The sequence below is a fragment of the Hippichthys cyanospilos genome, chromosome 8, assembly GCF_059441005.1.
Source record: "Hippichthys cyanospilos isolate Australia breed blue-spotted pipefish chromosome 8, RoL_Hcya_1.0, whole genome shotgun sequence".
In the NCBI taxonomy this organism is placed as follows: domain Eukaryota; kingdom Metazoa; phylum Chordata; class Actinopteri; order Syngnathiformes; family Syngnathidae; genus Hippichthys; species Hippichthys cyanospilos.
The window spans coordinates 1,457,285-1,482,621 of record NC_142376.1 but is presented as its reverse complement, the minus strand read 5'-3'; the positions used below and the strand labels follow the sequence as shown (position 1 = coordinate 1,482,621).

The following is a 25,337-nucleotide window of genomic DNA, read 5'->3' as shown; positions in this document are numbered from 1 at the left end:
TCATGTGCCTTTTCATGCCATCTGGTCACGTATCAGGCATATGCCAGCTTCAATAACACATGAACATGCAAACAAAAATGTAACATGCACATGCACAACGGTATAGCAACGCTGGAGCGTTTTGTCCCCTTGCATAAATCTCTGTCTTCCTAAAATAGCGAGCGCAGCAGACACGTATGGATCTCGCCGGTGTAATTCAAGGATCTGTTGAACTAACTGTCAAATTTAATGAAGTGCTCGCACAAGCAGCGTCTGCTGCATTTTTAATGTGACTCTCCAACAAAATAGCCTTTGAAAAACGCTACAAACATAATAGCTAGCTAGCATGCTATATCACATTGCTGCTTTTATGTATGCACATATAAACAATAGTTAAATGAACTCATGCTTGTCCAGTATGTCATTATTGGATTATAAGGAGCAGATTCTCATTTTGGCCCCTGGAAGAGAAGTTTATCGATTGTGCCGATGCTTTCTTTGTGTGCGTATATTTTCAATAGCCTGAAGCGATGACAAGAGCGCCTTTTGTCTGTCTGCTCATCTGAGTGACTGACCACAGATTGTTGAGTTGTTTGCTCTTTTAGCGCTGCCTTGTTTTGCGGTCTGTGGTGCGGACCCTCAGGGTCTGGATTAGTCTTTTTATGCTCACAAAGACGTTTTCTTTGTCCGCTCTTTCACATCTCGGAGTCGATCAAAGAGTCTGAAGCGAGCACAGGTCGACATCCTTCAATTCGCTTCACCTTGAATTGCCTCGAGGTGGCTTCCATCCTTTTGTTGATGTCCACTGAAGTTTAACAACAAAAAAAGGCAAATCTTAAAACGATTGAGCCCCAAATTGACCACCGTTATAATATATATATTTGAAATTCTTCTAGGACAAAAATGGATTACTCAGTGAAGCAGATAAAGAACAATAATTTGTTTTTTCAAAAACAGGACCTTATATTAACTCATTCAATGCCAAATACTTAATTTTACGTTTTTTTTTTTCCAGGCCTTCCATCCCAGGTACTTATTTTATGTTTTTCATATACAACTGAAGTCTACTTCATAAATGTTCTGTACCTAAAGTACAATAATTGTAGTACAGTCCGGCATTATGTCCCCTTGTTCTATAGGGCAAAATTCCTACAAGCTTCGTAGTCACCATTTTGTTGGGGACTGCACTTGCAGTTTTTAGCTGAAACGTGGCTTCGTTTGGTCCTGTCGACAACCGCGCCCTTCTACAAGGGATGAGTTTGGCAAGTGTGAGCGCAGAGTGAGTCGGGCGTTCTTCCTCAAACGTGCCCCCTCTCACACACTCTGTTCAAAATTGTTTAGTGCGGGAGTGTGTTATTGCTCAACCGTGTGAGTCAACGGATGGTGACACTGGGCCAAAGACCCAGATGTTGCATCAAGACAGCATCTGGCCTGCACTGTAGAAGCCATGCGTTCTGCTGGAAAATGATGAAGTTACCGTGCTAGATGAACTCCCGTATGACATCATTTCCTCTGTCTGTCTGTGTGTCTGCGATTGGATGTCTAAGCGGACAGATTTTTCGATCGGCGGTTTTAAAATCTGTCGCCCTGGTGTTACATGAAGGCACTGCAAGTATCTGAATTGGGACGCCAAGAAACTTTTATTTATTTATTTATTTATTTATTTATAAGCCACACCGTCCTTCCTCACTACAAAATGTAATACCAACAGCGGCCAGAGGCGGCGCCAAAAACTAAGATCAAGCCAAACAAAGCACAACAAAAGCACTGATCTGTATACACTGTAACTGTTAAAGGATAAACAAAATCGGGTGCGGCCCATGCAGCCCGGTAGCAGCTGATCCACGGATCGTGGTTAAAATTCTCTAAATCAGGTTACTCGGGTGCAAAAAAAAAAAAAATGTGATCTAGATGTAGATAGAATGCACATTCCTCCATTTGTTCCAGCGGTGACTTGACTGCTTTGTTATTGGTTTTTAATTGAAAAAGCTCAACAAAGATGAGCGTCGCCCTCTACAGGAAGCGCTATTCTTACTTCCTGACTCCCCAGCAGCTCCTCCACACAAAGAATTCAGTCATCTCAGAATAATCCCACTCTTTCACTCCCAAGTGTGTGTGTGTGTGTGTGTGTCTTAGAATGAGCGGAGGGGTCTATGGGTTGGGGAATTCCGATTTAAAAGCGTGAGCTGACCGTTACTCTTCATTCGCACCAGCACGATTCTTGCTGCTGACAGTGGCACAAAATGGAGGTGAGCCAATGCTGTACTTATTTGATTCCGTGCTACTACTTTTGCCACGTTTGCCACCGATTCTCACCATTCCAAATTCACCACTTTCTGAAAATTAATTCTTATTTTTCTTTTTCCAAAAAATTCAGTTTTCCCAAAATGGGGTTATATATCATTCATTTAAATTCTTTTTTTTTTAATCGATTATTCCATGTCGTATAAATAAGATTCGATTTAGTATGAACTTTTTTTTTTTTTTGGGGGGGGGGGGGGGGGGGGGGTCGCGTAATCAAAACTACCCAAAGAGCAATTAAGCAACGTCATGCCAGAGAGATGGACGATCGATGATGCCACTGGTTCGTTCATCGTTTTCCAAAGGTAAAGCAAATGTTTGCAAACGTCTTACTCTGGTTTAAACTTGAAAAAAAAATGTTTTATTGGTTTCGTGGTAGGACTGTACAAATCAATAAATAATTACTGTTGAGAGGCTGAAATCAAGAGGAGAGGAACAATTTTATATCGCGTCAGTAATCGAATAAGTCGATAATCGACTCATCAGTTAATCAATTTATTTTGACAACTCTTCTCGGCCAATTCAAACAATTCCAACTTCACCCTTCAGATTACATTGTAAGGCTTACAGAATGAAAATGGCAAAATTAAGTCACACAACAGTACTTTCATTCTAGCCTTGTATAGAAAGTTCGTCAGGAAAAGCTTAAATGTCAAACCTAGACTATGTTGCTCGTTTCCCCTCATTCTGCATCTTGATTAAAAATTTTACCCAAGGGATTATTGAGTTACTCTACCGAGTACTTATGAGGTCAAGTGAACACAGGCTTAGCTAAATAATCGGTAATTCCCTTTTTTGACGAGCCTTTCTTGGCACTTTTTCCAAACGCCTGTTATTTCACTGACTGCTTCAAACGAAGATAGAATCCAAACGAATAGAAAAAAATGCTTTTATTGTCATAGTTATACAACAAATTTGGAGCGTTGCTCCAATTAGTGCATATTAACTAAATGTGAGCAATAAATAAATAAACATGAACAATAAATATTCACATAAATTAGGTAACAAACATATAAATAAAATAATGGAATAAAATAGTAAAAAAAAATCAGCTTAAATAAATAATAAACGTACAAAAAATGATAAAAAATGGATAATAAATAAGATAATGAAATAAAATGAAAAAATAAAAATCTAATCTAATCAATATAAAACTAACATACAAAAGAAATATAAAATAAAAAATAGATAGTTGAATATAATAAATGGTATATAGAAACAAATAAACAGGAGCAATAAATAAATTAATAAATTATATTAAAAAAAGATCAAATAAGAAAATCAATAAATAAAATCAATAAATTAGGTCAAATAAATATAAAACTAACATACAAAATATAACAAAAAATTGATAAATGAATAATAAACAAAGTAAATAGTATAGAATAGAAAGACCATTGAACAGGAGTGGCATTTAACCCTGGACCAAACCCAAGGTGTAACTCGTGGTCTCGTCTCCTTCCAGTCGCACTTCAAATTTGCTTCTCCGTCTTGTGACAACGCGGCGGAAAATTCAATCACAAAAACGTCCCTCATGTGCCGTGATTTACAGCCAGTCAGACCACTTCAATACCGCATATTTTCTCTTCAGCCATTTCGAAAAGAAGTCGTTTTCACTGGGTTATCGCACGGCTAACTCGCCAGTCAGCGTGTTTTTGTTTGACCTCCTTTTCCAGCCTGTGCGAAAGGGGAGCGAGGGTGGTGACGGCGGGGGGAAATAACGGCCCTGTTTGGGAAGGCCGGCCAACATTCCGACATCACTTCCTTCGCCGACATCTGGCAACAATCAGGACGAGAGGAGGGCAAAACGTGCGCATGTGTCATACGGGCCGACTTTCTCAGCCAGGCGTCGTATTACAGCGCCGCTCAATCTCATTCCACCTACTGGCCATTTGAATCAAACATAATGTCTCCAACATTTTGTGGATTTATAACAGTGTTAAATCCCGATACAGGCCATACACTGTGTAGTAGTATAATGGGCCAGAATGCATTGTGGGTGTCTACTGTGACGACGTGACAGGATGTTTTTAAAAATGAAAATGTGTCTAAATGTGTTTGGAAAGGCCACTTCAACACAAGTACATTTCAGAAAAAAGAAGAGGCAATAAGGCGACTCTTGACAAAAGTGTGTAAACACTCTAAAACTGAGGCATACTATATCAAATCAGAGGTATATAAAATCATCTTAAGCCTTGCAAATGACACGATTCCGACATGAACTCGAATGAATGTTTTTGAAACACGAGCATATTAGCAGCAGTTTTAAAACGGTGCAGGTGCAGCAAGTCACACAGTGCGGGCTAATCATATCTCTATGGCGTCCCCTTCCTTGTAGGTGTGTAGCACAAGCAGCGGCGCAGACATGAGCGTCACCTCCTGGTTCCTCGTGAGCAGCGGGGGGACTCGCCACCGCCTGCCGCGCGAGATGATCTTTGTCGGGCGGGACGACTGCGAGCTCATGCTACAGGTGAGCACGATGCGACCCGTCCGATGGACCAGGACGTAGGATTTAGTTTCTTACGCAGGCTAGGAGGAGTCGCTACACCTGCGTTAGCAAAACATGTTTACACGCGCGCTGAGTCAGTGTCCATGAAGCCGCAAGGGAGACTTTGCCGCCCGCCAGCGTGGGAATACTTGTGGTCATCGCGCTATTTTTAGAAAGTGGGGCAGATATTTGGATTAGATTTATTTTCTCATGCCAGACTCCAGCGTTTTCAGCCATCATGACTTAATAATAGTGACTTCCACTGGATGCCTGCTGGAAATGAGTTGAAATTAATTGGCGGATCACTCCTTCTCGAATGCTGTTGAATTAAAAATAAATAAGTTACCGTTTATCCGCCGCAGCCATACTTTTCACCTTCATGTTTGGGGAAAAAGTGTGTCTTATATTTGTGGAAATACGCTATAGTGCACAGTAGTTGCCTGTCAGACCCGTACACACGACTAGCGAGTGAACAAAAGTCATCTCTCTCCAATTGTGAGGTCAAACAAGCTGCTCAATTCGATCTCCATCCACTTTGATCCAGCCTAATCTCGCTAAGGTCGTCTGCATTACGCTTGGCTCGCTAGGACTGCTCCCCAGCTCAAGGCTTTCGTACTTCTGCATTTCAGCGCTTATCGAGACATTTCTGTCTGAGAAGAACAGATTAGGAAAAATGGTTCAGTTCCGTATGCTTGTGGGAATTCTTTACGTTATGCGAGTGAGGCAAAGCAAATCCTCAACGTGGCACCTGAAAGCATATCGCCGTGTGACCCTGACGTGCTTTGAGGAATAATAATAGCGCTCTTTATCACCTTCCCCGCAAAATAGCTTTACACAGCCTTCAAACGGTTTATCTGAAATGATTTTCATTTTTCAGTCAGACAGTTATCATGTGAACAGGAGCTGATTTGCACTCAATGACCTGAAAGCATTTTTCAAGCCTCGTGCGTAAACCGGGGGCGCCGTTATTTATTTGTCCTTTACAGTCGCGCAGCGTGGACAAGCAGCACGCCGTCATCAACTACGAGTCTGGCGCAGACGAACACAAGGTCAAGGACCTCGGCAGCCTGAACGGGGTGAGTGCTTCAAACAAAGCATGCAGAGGAGGTAACAAGGCGAAGAAAAAATCATGATGGATAGAGATTGCGAATAGACAGATTAATCCAGTTTTCACCAGTCCGTCTGACCCAAGTTTATTTTGAATGGTGATGTTGAAAAACGTTCGCTCAATCATTTGAATTCGGGCTGGGGGGAAAAAGTCGACCAGGTTGGGTAGGGATTATTCAATGTATATTCATGTTCATTAAAAATCAGTATCAACTGTGCTGGCATTTAATGAGTTAATAGTGAAACAGGTTTGGTATTGTTTAAAAAAAATGTCACAAAAACCTTGCATTTGAAAAGACGTCTGTAGACCTTTTTATAAAAACATAATTTTTCACTGACCCAGAGGAAGTTTACAGTTGCCATGTGGTGTTTAGTCATGTGCAGCGATTACCGTCTCCCCCGGTGTGGACGCATTTGCAGCAAGTCACTCACATCCTTTGCAGATCTTGGTCAGGAAGTCCAAGTCAGAGTCGCTTCCTTCTTTGTCACCCACCATTCACTTGTTTGGATGGATTGAAGGGAACTTTCTGGCTGCTGACTCAGGAGATTTGGATAGCCTATTGGGCCATTTTCTGACTCTTGTGCAGCATTTACTGCTGTGTTGAGCAACTTTGACATTTGCCTAAGGACCTTTTAAACGGAATGATTTGTTTGTGGTACACAACATAAAAAAGGATTCTCACTTTTCCCTCTGGCTTCAGTTGTGAATGATGTTTCAAGGACATAATGGTCAAAATAAATCAGCAAGAAAAGTAAATGGCTATAGGATGAAAAATTAGGCAAAATCCAGCTGAGTTCTGACCATTTTTTCTCCCCGCAGACCTTTGTAAACGATGTCCGCATTCAAGAGCAGATGTACATCACTCTCAAGTTGGAGGACAAGCTGAGGTTTGGATATGATATCCTTCAATCATCCACCCAAGGGCTCATTATTATACCAATTATCAGTCGGAACAATTATTAGCACCAAAATTCAGCTTTTGATAAATATCGTCGGAATCGCTACAAACATGCCAGAATTGTCCTTTCCCCTGCATTAACTGTAGTGTGCTGCTATGCTGATGATATTAGGACCAGCGGCGATGTTGGAAATTGGGAGGGTGTGTATTTTAAAGTCTGTGAATATGTGTGTAAAAGAGTACCCAAGCTGCCAGTCCGGTCCAACCAACAGTCTTAAGGCCACCTGATAGGGGGGAGATGATAGATTGTCGTGTCTTGACAACTCCTTGTCCTTCGGGGGAAAAGACTTAATCCTTATTCTCCATGCATGCCAAGAAGGTTAAAAGGTTAGATGAAGCAAAAAAAGAAAAGCGCTTATTACCATTACAGATAGTACTAGTGGTCAACGCAAGTATTGATTGGCCCACGCTTAGGTGTGTGTTCTTTTTTCCTTAACCTGGTTGTCTTACATACCAACTGGTTCACGGTGGAGCGAGGCGAGCTCACCGTGCCCGAGGAGGCGCTCAAGGTGAGTCCACAGCAAAGCTTCACCTGCAGAAAAGAGGCGGATCATCTTTTCATCTCCACCCATCTTCCGTTTGCAGCACGAGAAATTCACCAGTGGCCTCCAGCTGAGCAAGAAGCCGTCCAAAAGTGAAAGCGCCGCCGGCAAGTCCCCCATCAAGACCCCATCAAAGACGCAAAAGTCCCCCGGCGGCAGTGGCAACCCCAGGCCCGGCCAAACAACAACAGATGGGGTCTCTCCGTCCAAAGAGCCCCCGCCCAAGCCTGCAGATGCTCACAAGGCAGAAGAAAAGATTGGAGGTAAGAACAAGAGACACATTGAACAAACTACAATGGCAGCTTTCATACACACACACATCCTGCATATGCCCTTTTTTTAATCAATGTTTCAATCATAGGAATTCATTAATATGTGATATAAAATGAATGAAAATGATGTATTGGCCATTTTGTGGCTCAAAACAGTAAAAAAAACACACACACAATTCTGCATTTGGATGGCTATAGCACTGTCCAAGTTTTTTTTTTTTTTTTTTTTTGTCTTTTGTCCTTTAGGAACTGGCACACTTGCCATGGTTTATCTGGTTGGGGGTGTACGTTGTTACCAAGGGGAGGGGCTTTACCTTCCCTGCCTACAAGCACTTATTTAGTTTCAGTATAAGTATTTGCGTTCCTAATCGTAGACATCACTCAGCAGCGGGGGTCCTGTTTAAGCGCCAGATGTTGAAACAAGGCCACATGGAGCATGCGTTATTATTTGAGATTAGGCAATCGAGTGCCATCATCACACTAAGCCGTATGCCGGCGTTACTTTTTATTCGCAGATTTGCACATGCAGTATACATAGAGGAACATTACTGGGGTGCATAAAAACATTTGATGCCTGCCCAGCTGCCAAATGATAGCCTATTGTGGTTACTATACATGTACTGTAGTATTACTATAATGAAAGCCTCAGGTTTTAATGCGTGCGCTAGACAATTTCTCTTTAGGACCACCACATATGGCAAGCAATTTGGCAGGCAACATCAGTAATTATACTGCTCAACTGTGATTAAGGCCGCTTGAGGGGCATTTATTGAAAAAGAACCTGAAGGGTGAGGATGGATTTGAAGGAATAATATCATATTTATCAGGCTTCGGCCGCGTGTTTTATTTGGCATTATGAAACATTGTCTTAGCTTTGGTCCAGTTTAAAGAGCTGATATTTTCTCATTTATTTGTTTAGTAACAAAGGCATTCTATTTTGGAATGGTGGCTCTCTAATGGGGGTTAAAAAAAACATGAAACATATAAAAAAAGCTTGTTACTGTGCCACCATGAGGACTTTGTGGGTGGCCCCCAAAACCAGGTTGCACATTCCACAGTACGTGTATTAAAATGCTTGCCGCTGCTTCTCCAATAGATGTCGCAGCTCTACCTCGCGGGACCCCCCTCTACGGCCAACCGGCATGGTGGGGCTACGGGGATGCGGATGACGAGAACTCTTTCAAGCAGGAAAATAAGGCGTCCGGCAAAAAGCATGACCTCACAGGTAGATTCCACATTCGGCTGCAATCGCATTCAACTTCACATTGTATGCATTATTTAACCCCCGCATGTTAAGTTGTGGCTCAAACTGACTCATTTGAAAGTTAAAATATTTGATGAACAAGACGTTTGCGATATCGGATTTCCATACATTTTTGCAACATTCCTGACGAGTAAGCAAAAGACAGTCAAAATGATCCAGGAATATTTTCGTTATTTCTGGGTAGGTTAGTTAGCATACAAAACACAGATAAAAAAAAAAAATCTGAAACTTTTGACTAATTACGCATAACCCAAGGTCACATTGACCCGGGATGTTATTCCTATTCCGGGTAGTATTATAGAAGCGAGCCGACTGAACCAACGTCCGAGTCCGTCCTTGTCCTATACACGGTAACATAGACCTACCTAAAAATTGGAGACATTTGCTTTTGCGTGCAAACAAACATATAACAGGTGGCTTGACCTCACAGTAATTCAGTCATCACATATATGAAAACACAAGGCCTCCTTTATGTCCTTTCTTGTTTGTGTCCAAACAGACAGCGCGTTTGTGCACGTATTGGTCATGTACATTCAAGTAGCACACAAAGGGGCTTTTTTTTCACACAACCGGCTACGCACTGCACGTGTGGCCGAGTGCGGGGTCACGTTAACCGATGCTGCAGTACGTAGCCGGAGTAACAGGATTAAGGACTGCACCAATAGTAAAAGAGCTTAGTGATATCAAATCAGTTTGGTTTAGAGGGGGATGCGGGGTTACCCTGTAGCGGCCTCAAATCTCTCGTCACATCTGGATGGCTCCTCTGCCAGCATCTTCAGCTTGCCAGTCATGCAGATTCCACGTGGATTTTAGCTATTTTTCTTGCTGATTTGGTTTTCCCGGTATTTTAAAAGCGTATCCGATGGGATCGGCGTCATCTGCCGTAGAACTTGGTGAGTCAGTGCGGCTGCGTATTTACTGCGGGGTGTGTTTGAATGATATTTGCTTGAAAAGTCTAGGAACTTGCTCGGTCTGTCCGCTCTAAAGCAGCGGTTCTCAAACGGGGGTACGAAGAATGTCGACAGAGTGATTCTAAACCTGAAGCACGCCACGAAAACCTCACATCCGGCTGAAAGACCTGCCTCACTATTAATACTGTTCCATTTCAGTGTATTTGTTCGCCTCTTAAGAGCTGCTGAGCCGTATGTTGCCACAAGTCCTTCTGCGCACGAAGCAGATGGCCCGTCTAATTTTGCGGTCCATCATTTATCATATCGAGATACCACCGAGGTTTCGTTTGTTCTAACTAACAGAGCGATGCGCTGGCAAAGCAGCTTTTTAATATGTCCACCAGCGTGCCTTTTCACTCTTCTCATGACTTGTGTACACGCAATGGATATAAAAGTATCAATTTCCCTTTCAAGGAGCAAGACTGATTAAACTCGCTCAATGAATTATTTGAATGCACAGAGAGCAAAGAGGCTCGTCGAGGAGAGGACGGTTACATGGAGATACCTACCAAGGAAAACTGTCACGTGACCATCAATGGGATCCACGAGATACCCACCAAGGACACGGAGGGGGCCGGCTCTCACGGCAGTGCAGGTGAAGTCGTGCATGCTTTCATTCAGATTCGGCAAAGGCAAAATATTAAACCATGTCAACGATAAAGAGTCTACCGTTAACCGCAATGGTTAAAAGTATGCTGATGCAAGATATATTGGTATAAATATTATTATTAGTCATATACGGCAGTGGTTCTCAAATGAGGCTACTTGGCGGAACTTCAAAGGGTATTTGAGATTTTATTTTTATTTTTTTGAAGTTTTGTAGGTAGTTTTGTAAGTTTTGAAGTTTTTTGAAGGTATGTAGACATAAACTTGCTGTACAAGCCAATAGAATGTGGCCAATTTCTGTTTATTGTGCTTTTATATTTGTTATACATAGAGAAACAACATGCAGAAAATCCAAGGTCAAAATCTCATTTCGGTTTTCTTTTCAAATAAGAGCAAATCAATTGAAGCAGGTAGCAACTGTTACATAGTTTTTTACTGACTCCTTTGCACACTAACAAAACGGCACTTGCTCCCCAGCTCAAGGCCACGCCTCCTTCACGATAGAGTTCGACAACACTTCCCCCGGGAGAGTCACCATCAAAGACCACGTCTCTAAGTTCGTGCCCGGCCAACACAGGTCCCGCGCCAAAAGGAGCGGCGCGGGCGGGACGGGAGGCAGAGACCTGAGCACCTTGCAGGCGGCCATGATGGCGTCGGAGAGCAAGGTGGCCGATTGGCTGGCTCAGAACGACCCGTCGCTGATCCGCGGCGAGTCCGCCGAGGACGACGGCAAGAGCAACAAGAGTGACGTGCCGGTTCATCTCAAAAGGCTGAAAGGTGAGCAAATGCTGAGGGGGGAAATGGCGTCAGGCAGACACAAACGCGCGCTGGAACGCTTCGGCTTCTGGTCCGGGTGCCCGCGGAGTGCTCGCTTCAAGAAATGGAGGCCAATTTCGGGTGGCCATATATAGGGGGAGGGGCTCATCTTACAGATGATGAAAATGGATGAAGAAACCGGGGAGCCGCATTTCAGATAACGTGATGTCATTTTCAGTCCATAAATCGGCAAAACGGCCGCCCATCTGGGCTGATTAAAAGAGAGTGGATTATGCCGCTAAATTCATATTCCACAAAAGCAATATTAATCAGAATTCAAACAAGTGGGGGCTCATAGAACAAATATAGATCAATAAAAACAAACTGCAGTTGACTTGAGCATTTTGGAGGCTCCTTGAGGCTTCCTAGTGTCAAAATGTGATTGGATTGATGAAGACTGACAAGGTTGCTTTGAGATGACAAGCAGGGAGAATTTGGGGGAGTGGGCGGGGGACGGACCTCCCCCGCAATGCTGACCATCGCAGGAAAGCTCACGCTGATTGGACAAAGAAAGAAAGTAGAGCGAGGTTAGTCGCCGTGCGGTGGAAGGAGAGGCAAAGAAGCAGCAGAACAAGGAGGTCAGTCACTTCAAACCCAACGGACGGCAGATTGCGCGGAAGTAAGTCATTTCCGAGTCCATTTAGGGCAGCTGTGTGCGAAAATCCAGCAAGGGCAGCTGAGGCAATGGAAATGGAAAATTCATCTTAAATTTTTGTAGTAATGCTATGATGCACAATTAGGGCTGAATATGCTTCAAAACAGCATGTTTTTGTACGGTATGTGTTTGCAATATTGTTTTTGTTCCGTGGGGTGGTGATGTCGAATTTAATCGAAGTAATGAATCCCGACAAATATGGATGTTCAATACCACATTTTACTGGGACCGACACCAATACGAGTACTCAACTCTTGAGTAGTCACAACGAATGGATTTATCAACAAATCCATTTTCAAGTTAATTTAGTACTCGTTTAGAGCCTTTGTTCAATCTAAAATGATTCAAATCCTCCGTTTTGAGTCTCTTGACAAGAATTATCGATTAATTTAGTGTTTGATCAAAATAAGGCAAAAGCAAACACCTTTACTTTCACAAACCAGTAACCTAATCAATTTCAAAAAGGGTAGTGAGTGCGACATTATACAACTTTTGGGTGAAATTGTTTAAGTCTAGTTTATAGCTTTTATGCATAGCTTATGCATAAAAAAGCCCTGATAATGGCAGGTGATCGTGAATGCGTTTTCTGACAGCTCGTGAAAAATACTGTGTTCGGGGTACATGTGCTTTTGCATATGAGTGCGTGTTGTGTGGGCAAAGGCCACCGTGTCTCGTGGTGGCAAGCAGTCCAGAGCGCCCGTGTCTCATGAGTGACACCTTTGTTCTGTGCTAACAGCTTCATTGTCTGTGCACGGGGGATAAAACAATCAGCATTTTTTTAAAAATCAGATCTGGTCACACTCTTGCTTTTTGAATTATTATTATTTATTTTTTATTATCTGGCATCAGGGCTAAACGATTTTAGGAAAAAAGTGTATTCAAATTTTTCTCTCAATGGAATTATGATTAGATTTGCATGATTTTTGCATGAAAAGCGCATCGAATGTCAAGGCAAATTCAAAGATATGCCGCAATATAAGGCGCATAGAATAGAAGCTACAGTAGTGGCTGAGCTTGCGTTATGCATCCACTGGATGGCGCTGCGCTAAACAGCAAAACAACAACAGATCAGATAAGTCAGTCAAAACTTTTCAATGAGAAATTAAAAACAAAGCAGATTTGTGGAAATTACTATCTGTAGAATGGGCTTTATACCTCTTGATTTCATTAAAACATCACAGGTGTCAAACTCAAGACCCGGGGACCAGATCCGGCCCTCCACCTCATTCTATGTGGCCCTCATGTATATTCAATGATGTGTAATTATGTAAGAATGAATTTTTCCTAAAAAAGACAAAAAAAGTCCTGACCTTTCACTGAGCCCGCCTCCTCACACGACCGTCTTCTTCTCCGGCTTAAAAGCAGACATAACCTCCTTTCCCGTTCCCCCACAAGCTTCCCATTTCCCAAATCTCCTTTCACCACCCCCTCTCGTCTTTTCATCCCTGAAATCCTTCCTCCCCCCTCTTCCCCATGCCTCCTTATTGTCACCCCCCCCTTTTTTTTCTGTGAACTATTAAGCATGTGCTGCGCCTGCCTGGCACCATGTCTGCCATGGCACATGCAAATGGGACAAGATGCCATTTATAGAAAGAAAATATTGGTCTCAAAAAAGCCAAAACATGAACATTTTGCAGATTTTTCTACTTCTTAGCCACAGCGGCCATGCTTTTGTTGCATTTTTGTCTTATTTGTCGGTGCTTTGTTCACACACAAACACAATTTTGCAGGACACTAAACCACCAAAACTGGTGTACTTTGTCATTCACTTCTCTTTTTTTTGTGCTTTCCAAAATGCAAGATGGCGAAACGAGATGGTGCAAAGTCCTGGCTAACAGTAATTGATATATTTACTGTTAACCTATTAATGTTGTTAATTAATGTTACATACCACTTTTTTCAGGCCAATATCAAGTATGTTGTCAATTAAGTCATTTTTTTTCTCCTCTGCGTGTTTATTTTGCTGAAAAGTGTGCATGTAATAAGAATGCTCAAACTTCCCTTTTTAAGTGTCACCTCTCATCCTCGTAGGCAGCAAACATGAAGACGGCACGCAGAGCGACTCCGAGAACGGGCTGGGCTTGCGCTTCGCCGGCCGGCGCCACGCCCTGGAGGAGCGTCTAAAAGCGACGCACGGCCACGTGGGATTAGGAGGAGGAGCCGGAGAAAACGCGGCCGGCGCCTGTCGAGGAGGCGCCAGCCGCACGGCCTTCATGATCGAGTTCTACGACGAGGAGAACCCCCGCAAGCGGCGCTCGTATTCCTTTTCCCAGACGGCGCCGCTGCTGAGCGGGGCCGGCGGCGAGGGGCTGTGTCCGCAACCCCCCTCTCAGCCCAAGGTGTTTAGCATTCCCACCTCGGCGACCACCGCCTCAGACTCAGGTAGGCCATTTCTTCGGCTTAGATGCAGGCTGTTGAATCGGACGTCGTCCGGCTTTTCCTGTGCATGATCTCGCATCTGATCTCCTTCAAAACGGCGTTCCGATTTTGTGTTTATTCGCTTCAGGTAAAGCCCCCGCCCCCATATCGGCGACGGTGGCCGCGGGCGCCCCCACTGCGGCCCGCGTGCTCCTCAAGCAGAGGTCGGAAGACCCCAGCGTGGGCCGGAGCTCAATCAGCACGGGGCTGGCCACCGGAAGCCCCAGCAGCCCCAGCGAAGACACCTCCGTCGCCGGGCGGGCGGCCGCTAAGGAGGCGGGGGACGACCACAGCGATAACGGCACCTACACCATCGAGCTGGAAAACAGCAACCTGCAGGAGGAGGAGGCCAGGCGCATGATCGACAAGGTAGGGACGCCAGCATCTCATTTGATGAGGGGCGTCCGTTATGATCCAACCCAAATTTGTGAGGGGCGATTTGGCTGTGTTGCAAGTCCGTATTGGCCCGAACGACAAGCGTTCAGGGTTGATCGAATGGGATTCAAACTGATTGGCTCACGCCGGATGTAAGTGATACTGACCACTGGATTCTTCTACTTGCAGGTATTTGGGCTGCAGCAAAACCAGGACTTGTCTATATCGGACCTCCAAAGGGAAGGAAAGGGAAAGGAAACGGGAGATACGGAAAAACAGGTGATGATCGAATAGTTGCAGTTAGTTCTGACACTTGTTTTTAGCTCATTTTAGGATGTGGACTCAAATTCGAAGCTATATAATAGCTATTATATTAGTTAAGCACTAGTCAAGGGTGTCAGCTACCCTCCTTGAAAAACATGTTTGACCAGAATTGTACTATTTATTATTGTTAATACTATTTTAAAAGACGAGAATGAATCACTTGCTGTTTGTACCGACCTATTAGAAGCTGCACAAACCGCTCATCTCTCAAAGGTGACCGCACATATTGTACATTCAATCCATATGTTTAGCCGCAGCTCTCGTATTAGCTGGTATTGGGTGTATTCTCGAGTTGAAAGGGCCACGGTGCTGTCTGGAAATGTGAGTCGGGCTCACACCCACGGCTGGGAGACGTTTTTTTTTTTTTTTTTCCCCCGGTCGCTGGGAGTAGACGTGACCTAGATCCTGCAAACGCCACCATAGACATTCTACCCTGCGGCCAGTTGGCTGCATTGAACAAGAAAGAGGCCAGTGTGCACCAGTCCTTCTGCGATTTACATGTTTAGCACGGAAAATGACAAGCTATTTCATCGTTTCCTTTCACGTACCCCAGAGGTGAATTTGATGACCGTGTGACGAGAGTGAGTCTTGTCTACAATTGAGCCGGGATTCGTTTTCCATTTCAGGGAAATAGCGGCACGATTGTGTGCCGTCTCCCACTTGTTGCTTTATTATACATGAACGCAAACGCCGTTCGCCATCTGGCGCCTCTGCTCCTTTTCACTCGAATATCCCTCCGCTCTCTTCAGGCTCCTCCAACAGACTCCAACTGGGTCTCCCAGTGGGCAAGTTTGGCCGCCAACCACACCCGCACCGATCCGGAAGGCTCCGGAGCCGAGAGCGCCGTCTTCCTGGATAAAGAAAGAGGTACGTGGCTACGTGGTCGGCTCGCCCTGCAGGTGTGGGGGGGGCTCGGACTAGCGCCCCCCAGGGGCTGAAAATATATTTCGCAGGGGGTACATTGCTCAAAAATGTACATGGCTTGAATGACCAAGCGCTCCATTGAACCCTTTTAGGAGGTGACGCCTTGAAGTCCGCCGCGCCCTTCAGCCGAGTCGAGTCCTCGTCGAGTCTGACGGAGCGCAAGCGCAGGACCCTCCCCCCCCTCCCCGTGGATGAGCCCCGCAGTGGCGCCAAAGCGCTGACGTCCAGGTCCGAGATCGGAGAAAAGCAGGACACGGAGCCCCCGGAGAAGGAGAACAAGGGAGACGGGGAATCCCCGCCGCCTCCCATGGACGACAGTGACATGACCCACAAAGGCAAAGTCGTCGGCTCCGCCTCCTCCTCCTCCTCTCCGCGCAAGGCCACCTCGCGGAGATCGGGCAGCGCGGAACGCCGGAACAAGTCTGAGAAAAGGAAGGAGGAAGAGGGAGATGGCGGGGACAAGTCCGGGAAGCCCCTAGTGCGTCAAGGCAGCTTCACCATGGACAAACCCAGTGCCAGCGTCCCCTCCGAGCTCATCCCGCGCATCAACAGGGGTGGCGACGGAACCCGCGACCGCAGCGACTCGGTGGGAAGCATGGACACGGCCACTCTGCTGAAGGACACCGAAGCCGTCATGGCCTTCCTGGAGGCCAAACTGAGGGACGAAAACAAGCTGGAGCCCAAATCCGCTAAAAACGGCGGCGGCGCGCACCCGCGGACGGGCTCCATCTCGCCCGAGTCGGACGTGGATACAGCCAGCGCCGCCAGTCACGCGGCCGCGGGCGAGGCCGAGGGGAAAGCCGGATGCGCGCAGAAGCGCCGCTCGCTCAGTAGCATGCACAGGGAGAAGAGCGGCTTGAGCGCCTCCTCCAAATCCGCCGTCTCCGCCGGCGCGCGGGACCGCTTGGAGAGGAAGGCCAAAAGCAGAACCGCCGAAGCGCCCGGTCGCACCGAAGGGCGGCGCTCGGTTCAGCCGTCTTCCTCCAGGGCCCGCCAGCCGTCCCTGGACCTCACCGACGACGACCAGACTTCCTCCTTCCCCATATCGGACATCCCGTCGTCGGACCAGGAGACCTACTCCGGCTACGACGGCAGGTCCGCCAAGAACGCCTCCAAAAGCAACCGGACCCTCCAGGCCGCCACCGCGTCCTCCCTGAGCAAGCAGGCGGCGCTGCCCAAACCGCGGCCCACCCGGGCCTCCCTCCTCCGCCGGGCCCGACTCGGCGACGCCTCCGACACGGATCTGGCGGACGCCGACCGAGTTTCCGTGGCGTCCGAGGTGTCCACCACCAGCTCCACCTCCAAACCGCCGTCCGGCCGGGGGGGCTTGTCGCGTCTGGACATGCTGGCGCAGCCGCGTCGGAACCGGGTGGGCTCGGTCTCGGCGCGCAGCGACTCGGAGTGCTCCGTGGCGGCGCGCGGCTCGACCGCCTCGCCGCGCCTCTCGGCCGAGACGGCGCTGCGTCTGGGTTTGCGCTCGTCCGCGCCCGCCGAGAGCAAGCTGACCCCCAGGATGAGGGCCAACAGCGTGTCCAAACTGAACGAGGCGAGAACCAAGGCGGCGTCCACGGGGTACTGCTCTCCCACAGGTAAACGACTCGTTCTGGGCGATATGGACAAAAGAATCCTCCGTCACAATATAGGCCATTTTATGTCACTTAATGATAAACGCCAAATACAAATAAGAAATTTAAAAACAATGAAAATATACATAGTAAACGAAAAACAAATAAACCAAAAAAAAGTTTATTGAAGAGAATGATCATGGGTTTTTGTTGTTCATGTATTCTTTCCATGATCATCATATCGCCCATCACTACACACTAGCAAAACGGGCTTTTTATCGTGTGTGGTCATTCTCATTGTAACGTGACAATGTTTACGCTGGTTTTCATGGTCCAGAGGGCTCTCATCCGGAGCTTGGCCCTGCTGACGCAGACGAAGAACCTGTTGGTACTGTACCCACTGTAGAATCTTCTTAGGAGTTTGTACGTGTGTGAGTGCGGCTCAGGACCTGGGTTGCATGTTGAACAAATCTATTCTTCTGCAAACTTCAACTGGGAGATCAGCCACTTCAAATTTTCATATTTCACCTCGACCACCCAAATTTTGGGAGACAATCATTGTTACGCGTGTAGCCCGAAACCTCCCCAAGCTGAGCTGGGATTGGTTATCTGAGCCCCGAGCAACCGCCATGTCTTTTTTAGTGGACGGCCAGTGGCAAAATGAGCGGCCCCTGAGATGGTTCACAAGTCGATTTGGCTGATTTCATTCGGAACGACCCACAAGCGCAATATTTGGTAGAGTGGCGTTTGAGGTATCCAGTTGCTGACCCAGGTCTGGCATTGCTGCGGTGAATTTGTTTTCAAGCCTTTGAGTAAAACTGTGATGAAGGCTGAAATGCCCCACTTGCGTTTTGGCAGCAAAACGATACAGTAGGGGTGTGCCAAAAAATGCTTTTGTTGGACCGTCGCAGATTGTACAAACATTAATTTTACTCTTTCAGTCCTAACTATCCCCGTTTCAAATGCACTTTTAATGATCGTGCGCCCGTGTAAATTAAATGCACTGCGCAAGAACAAATTTTTAAGCAGAATAGAAAGCAAACACACAACACAAAACTTCAGCAGGTACACAAAATAAAATAAAACGAAATACTAAACAATGCATGCAAACCCCGATTTCATACTCAAGCACATATTATTCACATACATGTAACATACAATTAAAATACTGTCTATACTAAATAATATGTCACAAGTGTGACTGATAATTCTCCCGATACGCTCGCAGTTGCACACGTTTCATGCTTTGCCCTTACACTCAATTAGCTGCTCATTTTCAAATCTTGTTTGTCAGAAATGTACTAAGAAATATTCATATTTTCCATTTGGCCAACTGCTATTTTCCTGTGAATCTGTATCACAGTATCTATGAACTTTTTTAGTGATACGTATGCGCTTCAATTTTCATTTCACAGTGATCAAAGTTATATAATTTATAGCTAGCTTTAAAGAGTCCACGTGTTTTTGTGGAAAAAGCCATGTCCCTTACAAATCAAGCCTTGATAAATGTAAAATAAAATTCGTTATTCCATCTTGCAAAGCAGTCTGAAGTCGTACGATAATTCTTTGCACTTTGAGGCATTTTTATTTGAATCGACTCGAATTGTGAGATTCCCACCCCTACAAAATAGCATTTGGCTTCTGTAATCTGGCTCCCCCTTGTGGACATTTCTCCTCAAGACGCCATTACTTGCCGTCTCACAACGGTGCATGCAGCTTCATCAATGCACTTTTTGCTGTTGCTGGATTCATTGTTTTAATTTTGTTTGCTGCAGTTTGCGGTTGTTTTTATTTGATTTGATAACACTTTTGCTTTCCTGACCCCTGATGACATACAGAAGTAGAATTACGTAGGATCCTAGTTGTAGACGTGCGTAACAGATTCTCACAAGCGACCGATCGATGAAGTTTGAATGAATAACGCTCGTTTTTCGTCGACTAAACGTCACGCTCCCGTCCCCGCAGTGTCCAGCAGCAACCGCTGGCGACGCCTGCCTCCCGAGTACGCGTCCACCTCGGAGGAAGAGTTCGCCTCGGGCCGCATCTCTTCCAAGCCTGCGGGGCGGCCCCACGCGCGGCCGCATCACCTGGTGCCGGCCCGCCTTTCCCGATCCGCCGCCGCCTCCGCCTCCGCCTCCGCCCCGGGTTCGGGATCCGGATCGGGCTGCGGCGTCTTGCCGGGGGTGGGCGCGGTGGCGCTGAAGCACCGCATGAAGGAGCAAGACGACTACATCAGAGACTGGACGGCGCACAGCGAGGAGATCGCCAGGTATGCGCAAACCTTCTCAGGAGTGGGGCTGAACCGTTTAGGAAAATCAAATTGTCATTTTTCTTGTTCAAGCGCGTTTAGTCACAAGATTTTTGCCGCGGCGCTTTGCATCAACTTCAACTTAAAAATACATATATCTTAAAAGTAGCAATTTCAGCTTGCCTTTCTTAAAAATGACTCCAAAAGAATTGTCAATTTTGACAGCTGTCTATATAATATATCCACACAAAACCCGCGGTACTACATCGCAATTTGAAAGGAGGGAACGGTTCGGCCCCAGCCGCCCCGAACGGCCGCGTGTTTTTGCCGCGTTTGTAAACGACCCCGTTCTGATGGTTACCAGGTTGTTCCCATGTGTGCGCAGGATCAGCCAGGACCTGGCCAAGGACCTGGCCACCTTGGCGCGCGAGATCCACGACGTGGCCGGCAAGATCGACTCGGTCAGCTCCTCCGACGCGGCGCCCAGCACCGCCGCCACCACGCCCGGCGAGGAGCTGGGCCCGCCGCGGCCCGACTTGCAGGAGAGCATGAGACAGGTGACCCCCCCCCCACCCAGCAGATGATTAAAACATGGAAAATTGCCATTTGACGTGGGAGATTTTGTGCACAAAGATGTTCTTGGTCCAAATTTCGGAGCATATAAAAGCATTATAATTACAATTTTCGAGATGCGTTTTAATGGGATTTATCTCATTGATTTTCCTGCAACATTCCGTTGCGCGGCGGTCAAATTATGTCAGCAAAGAGGAACGTTTTTCTTGACTTGTGTTCCGCCTCAAGACAGTAGGTGGCGGTAGAGACCGGTTAATGGCCATAACGTGCCATCTTCATTATTTTTGTTATGTATCCTGGTCATTTTGTGTCATTTGTGGTTTTACCTTCTTTTTGTTTTTATTTTGGAATTGTTTTCATAATTTTTGTTTTGCTTTTTTGTTCACATTTCTGCATTCTAGTTTTGCCATTTTTTGACTTTGAGTTTGACTTTTTTTCCTCAACGGTCAGCTGGTAGATCGGGTGTTTGACGAGAGCCTGAAGTTCCGCAAGGCGCCTCCCGTCATCCCCGCCGCCAAGACGGCCGAGATAAACGGCAAGCCGGCGGAGCTCCGCCCCCGGGCCCCCGAGGGCCACGAGCCCCGGGCGCTCAGGAGACGCACGTGGAACCGAGAGGAGGTAAGAAGCCCCGCGCGCGCGTGGCCACCGGGGGCGCCGTTGACCTTTCGCCCTCTCGCGTCCTAATCCAGGCGGTTCTGGACAGCCTTCTGATCCATTCCGTCTCGCAGTTGTCCACCAAGATCCGACTGTCCACCGATAAGACGGCGGGAAAAATCAGGTTTTTAGTCTAAATCAGGTTTTTAGTCTTGGATTGTCTTTTGCGTCGATGATGCTTGAATTGTGAGGATTTGGGTTTTTTTTTTTGGAATTATCGCTGTCCAGGATATTGTTGAAGGATGAGGACAGGAACTGGGAGGACATAGAACGCAAACTGAAATCGGAAAGCGACGCGCCGCTCTTGAAGTCCACCAACAAGGTGCTCGAGCCTCCGCCGCCGTTTGAGCGCTCAGCAGGCGGCTGAGTCTCGTCGCTTTTTTGCGCAGGAAATTTCGGCCGTGCTGCTGGAGCTCAGACGAGTGGAGAAGCAGCTTGAAGGTAAAACAACTTCAGACGTGACGTGCGCGCGCTAACCCCTGCTCTCGTGCCTTCGCCGGCCAATAGAATGCTGCGTTGACTAAAAAATCTTACTCGGATGTACGGTGTGTGGCAAAGATCAAAATGAAACAACGTGAGGTTTTCACGAGTTTTTTTCACGTACCTTTTCCTAATTCTGATGGAGTTTCTGCTGGTCGTTGTTTTCCAAACATTTATGTATTACTCTTTCTTATTTGTGTTTTTAATTGTTGTCATTTTCTATTTCATCCCTGCATTTGATAGTTTTTGTCGAATGTTTTTATTCATTTTTAAATTATAGTCGAAATGAAAGTTAACTAAATGAAAACCAACGTTTTCAAAGCTTTGTTTTTCTATATTTTTGATATCTTTTTAAAAATCTTTTTTTCCTCCCGTTTTGTAGATTTTGTCCAATGTTTTCAAGAATTTATAAAAACGTCAAGAAACAAAATTCTCCCTCCGTTTGATAGTTTTGTAGTTTTTTTATTAGTTTCTAAAATGAGTTTACAACAGAGAAAATCAAAACAAAAAAATCACGAAATATTAGAGAACAATAAAACAAATGTAAACGTATCTCAAAATTTTAAACGAAAACAAACATTTTCAGATTATTATTGTAATTTTCCTTTTTCTCCTTCATTTTGTAAATTTTGTCCAACATTTTCATGAATTTCTCTTTTTTTTTTTCCTAAAAATGCCAAAATACAAGTGTTTTTTTTTTCCCCCAGTGTTTATTTTATGATATTGTAAAAAAAAAAAAAAAAGTAATGTAACGTAACATAATATTGTAACATAACGCCACAAGGGCTAAAAACAATTAGACAATTAGACATCAAAATATCCAAAAACAAACACCAAAATGCAACGCGTATACCTCCCCGAATGAGTTTTTTTTCCCGCTTGCGCTTATTGTGCGCTTATTGTCGGCGTGTGTGCGCGGCAGTGATCAATCTGATGCTGGACCCGGACGGGACGTTGGACGCCAAAGCCCCGCCCCGCCAGCCGGCGCCGCCCGAGACGGTCCGGGCGCCCAGCGAGGCGGGCGACGCCTCCGCGGGCGCCCCGCCTTCAACCTCCGCGGCGGCCCCCCCGCCTTTCGGCCGCGTGCGGCCCAGCGGCAAGGAGGCCCTCCTGCAAAAATGACTTCTTACCGGATACCATTGACGGATTTCATTTCTTTGATTTTTTTTTTTTTTTTTGTCAATCGAAAAAAAATTAAATACAATTCCATTTTAGGCTCAGGTAAAAAAATAAATGGAAAAATGTTTGATTAGCACAATATGGCGCCATTTCCCACAGTGGCAGCAATACTATTCCGTCAAGACACAACAAATGAAATATTCATGGATTTCATTTTCAGCAGCAAAATGTGATAGATTTTGCTTCTGCCCAGAAGAGTAAGTGGTCCTTATTTGTTCTGCGCAACTATAATGTTCTTTTCAGTCAAAATGATTTTTTTTTCATTTTGTACATGAGAAGGTTATCAAAACTGATAAAAAAAAAACAAAATATTTACTTTTTACTCCTAAATATTTCTAAAAATGTAAATTATTCCTCAGTGGCTGCTATTTTTTTATTTCGTTCACCTTAATTAAAAAAAAAAAAGTAATACTGATTGAAGGACTGGATTCTGTAATGACGAATAAATACGTCTTTGGGATTGACTGCGTTTAAAAAAAAAATCAAAATTAAAAACAATTCTGTGTTCATTTCTTTCTATGTCATGTTTTTGATCTGAGCCTAAAATGAGAAAAACTCTTTTTTTGTTGTTTTTTAATGGTGGCGCTGAAGTGCAAATCACACAAAAAAACTAAGCAAACAAAAAGGTTTATCACAAACAAACAAAAACACCTTACAAGAGAGAAGCACACAAGAAAAAGGAAGCATGTAAGAAAAAAGAAGCAAATAAAGCATGAAGAAAAAGAGAAACCAAAAAAGCTACAAAAGAGCATGCAAAAAAGCATGAAAGAAAAAAATTAGCTAACAAGAAATCAGACGCATGCAAAAAAAAAAACAAGAAAAAAGACAATGAAAAAAGCGAACGAAGAAACGCTAAAAAAACTTTTTTCTTGTGTGCATTTTTTTTCTTGCATGCGTCTTTTTTCTTGTTTGCTTTTTTCTTAAATGCTTCCTTTTTCTCGTTTGCTTCATTTTTTTCATGGTTCCTATTTTTTGCCTGCTTTTTTATTGTTTCCTCACTTTCATGCTCTTTCATGCTCTTTGTATTTTTTGTTGTTTGCTTCTTTTTACTCGCGTATGTCTTTGTTCTCGTTTGCTCCATTCGTGCTTTTTTTCTTGTATGTGTTTTCTGTTGTTTGCTTTTTTGCGTGCTTTTTTTATGCTCTTTTATCTGCTTTTTTCTCGCGCATTTTTATCTGCTTTTTTACTGCGCATTTTTTTCATCTGCTTCTTTTTTCTTGTGTGCTTCTCTTGTAAGCTGTTGTCTGCTTTTTTCTTGCATTCTCTTTTTACTGTGTGCCTCCTTTTTATTGTGCTCTTCTCTGTTGTAAGATGTTTTGAGTTTTTTTTGTGTTGGCAGTGACCTTTTCTTTCTTAGTTTTTTTTTGTTTGTGTGATTTGCACTCCAGGGCCACCGTAGTTTTCCGGTCGTCAAGTGATAACAAAACAAAAGAAAAAAAACCGAACATGAGCATTTCATCCGCTCTGCTGCGTGGACTCGTCCCCACCCACAACGCTCATGCCTTAAGAACCATCTCCTGACAAGGAGTTTATCAGACCAGAGCAATGCACATTTCACCACTTTTCATTTTGCACTTCAATATTCCAAACTGCTGCAGCCTTAACGTCACCGACGCTTTATACAGAAAACGATTCCACAACTTCAACCCGTGCCGTTCGTTTCTTCTTTTTTTAATCTTTACCTTGCCCAGTAGTTGGCGCTGTGGTAGCATGTGAAGAAGCCAGCCTGGCCCTCCCTTGCTAGTCCCATATTTATGTGTGGAAAAAACTCCCAATAAAAATAACCACTTACCAAAGTCCATCAGCTAGCGCGCGGCTGAGCTCAATTTTTGGGTGGCCATTAATTTTGTAGCAGCACTGAAAGTGTCCTCTCATTTGCAATTGAACCTTTTATAGTTGCGTTTAAAAAAAAATTAACCTGGCTGTTTTTTAATATTTGGATACTGATATTGTTTTGTAGCTGTTGGTTTATGTCAAATGGAGCTTTGGGAAGCTGCTGAATGACTCCGTCCATCTTTTCTGATTGTAACATGCGGTGTCCGAATGTCGCCGGGCGCGCTTGTGTCCTCGCTTTGTAGGTCTTAAACCACTTCATTTTGTTTAGTCTGACGTTTACTAGTCGTACCGACAGGCTTTAGAGGTGTGTGAAGGTGAGATGCAATGTGGAAATTCAAGGAAAAAAATGTTTAAAATTATTTTGCACGTTTTTTTTTATTTTTTATTTTGTCCCTTTTAATTCACTGCCATTTTTTTAAGCTGTAGAAAAAGAAAAAAAAAACATTTTAAATGACTTTGGTACCACTAGGTTTTTGTTTTTATTTCTCCTTGTCTGGTCAGTTATTTTGTTTGTAAAGAGAAAAAAAAAACGGTTTTTATTTATTTTTTTGTTTAATATTTTATGGATGTTTTATGTATTTTATATTTGTTCAAACTGCAATTTTACTGTCAATAAAATAGAGCCATCCACTCTTCAATGTTCGGCTTGAAATATCATTTTAGGATTTATTTATTTGGTTTTCAAGAGGATTGTACTACAATCGTGTTTCGGAAGGATTCAATATGAAGATTGGGGGGGGGGTGAAAAAAATTGGAACTAAGAATGCATATTGCACAAAATAGATGATGATTTCATCATAATATACGTGACATTTGTAGTAA

At 44.7% G+C, this 25,337-nt stretch overlaps 1 protein-coding gene across 4 annotated transcripts in view; it reads left to right on the top strand.

The window, feature by feature from the left end:
• cep170aa (centrosomal protein 170Aa) overlaps positions 1-25,148 on the top strand; it is a 29,204-nt gene extending 4,056 nt beyond the window's left edge. The window contains exons 2-22 of one of the 4 annotated variants that reach the window (XM_088421594.1): positions 4,619-4,750; positions 5,755-5,844; positions 6,696-6,777; positions 7,288-7,343; positions 7,420-7,639; positions 8,745-8,873; positions 10,323-10,457; positions 10,946-11,245; positions 13,971-14,321; positions 14,446-14,726; positions 14,922-15,011; positions 15,806-15,923; positions 16,073-17,569; positions 17,883-17,933; positions 19,511-19,814; positions 20,179-20,350; positions 20,817-20,984; positions 21,056-21,144; positions 21,249-21,342; positions 21,410-21,461; positions 22,423-25,148. In XM_088421594.1, coding sequence (XP_088277720.1) covers positions 4,646-4,750; positions 5,755-5,844; positions 6,696-6,777; positions 7,288-7,343; positions 7,420-7,639; positions 8,745-8,873; positions 10,323-10,457; positions 10,946-11,245; positions 13,971-14,321; positions 14,446-14,726; positions 14,922-15,011; positions 15,806-15,923; positions 16,073-17,569; positions 17,883-17,933; positions 19,511-19,814; positions 20,179-20,350; positions 20,817-20,984; positions 21,056-21,144; positions 21,249-21,342; positions 21,410-21,461; positions 22,423-22,622 — 4,584 coding nt within the window. In that variant the 5' untranslated portion in view covers positions 4,619-4,645 and the 3' untranslated portion in view covers positions 22,623-25,148. Of the gene's footprint in view, positions 1-4,618; positions 4,751-5,754; positions 5,845-6,695; positions 6,778-7,287; positions 7,344-7,419; positions 7,640-8,744; positions 8,874-10,322; positions 10,458-10,945; positions 11,246-13,970; positions 14,322-14,445; positions 14,727-14,921; positions 15,012-15,805; positions 15,924-16,072; positions 17,570-17,882; positions 17,934-19,510; positions 19,815-20,157; positions 20,351-20,816; positions 20,985-21,055; positions 21,145-21,248; positions 21,343-21,409; positions 21,462-22,422 lie in introns of all 4 variants that reach the window. The other 3 variants (XM_088421593.1, XM_088421596.1, XM_088421595.1) reach the window with 3 other exon arrangements.
• The last annotated feature ends 189 nt before the right edge of the window (positions 25,149-25,337 follow it).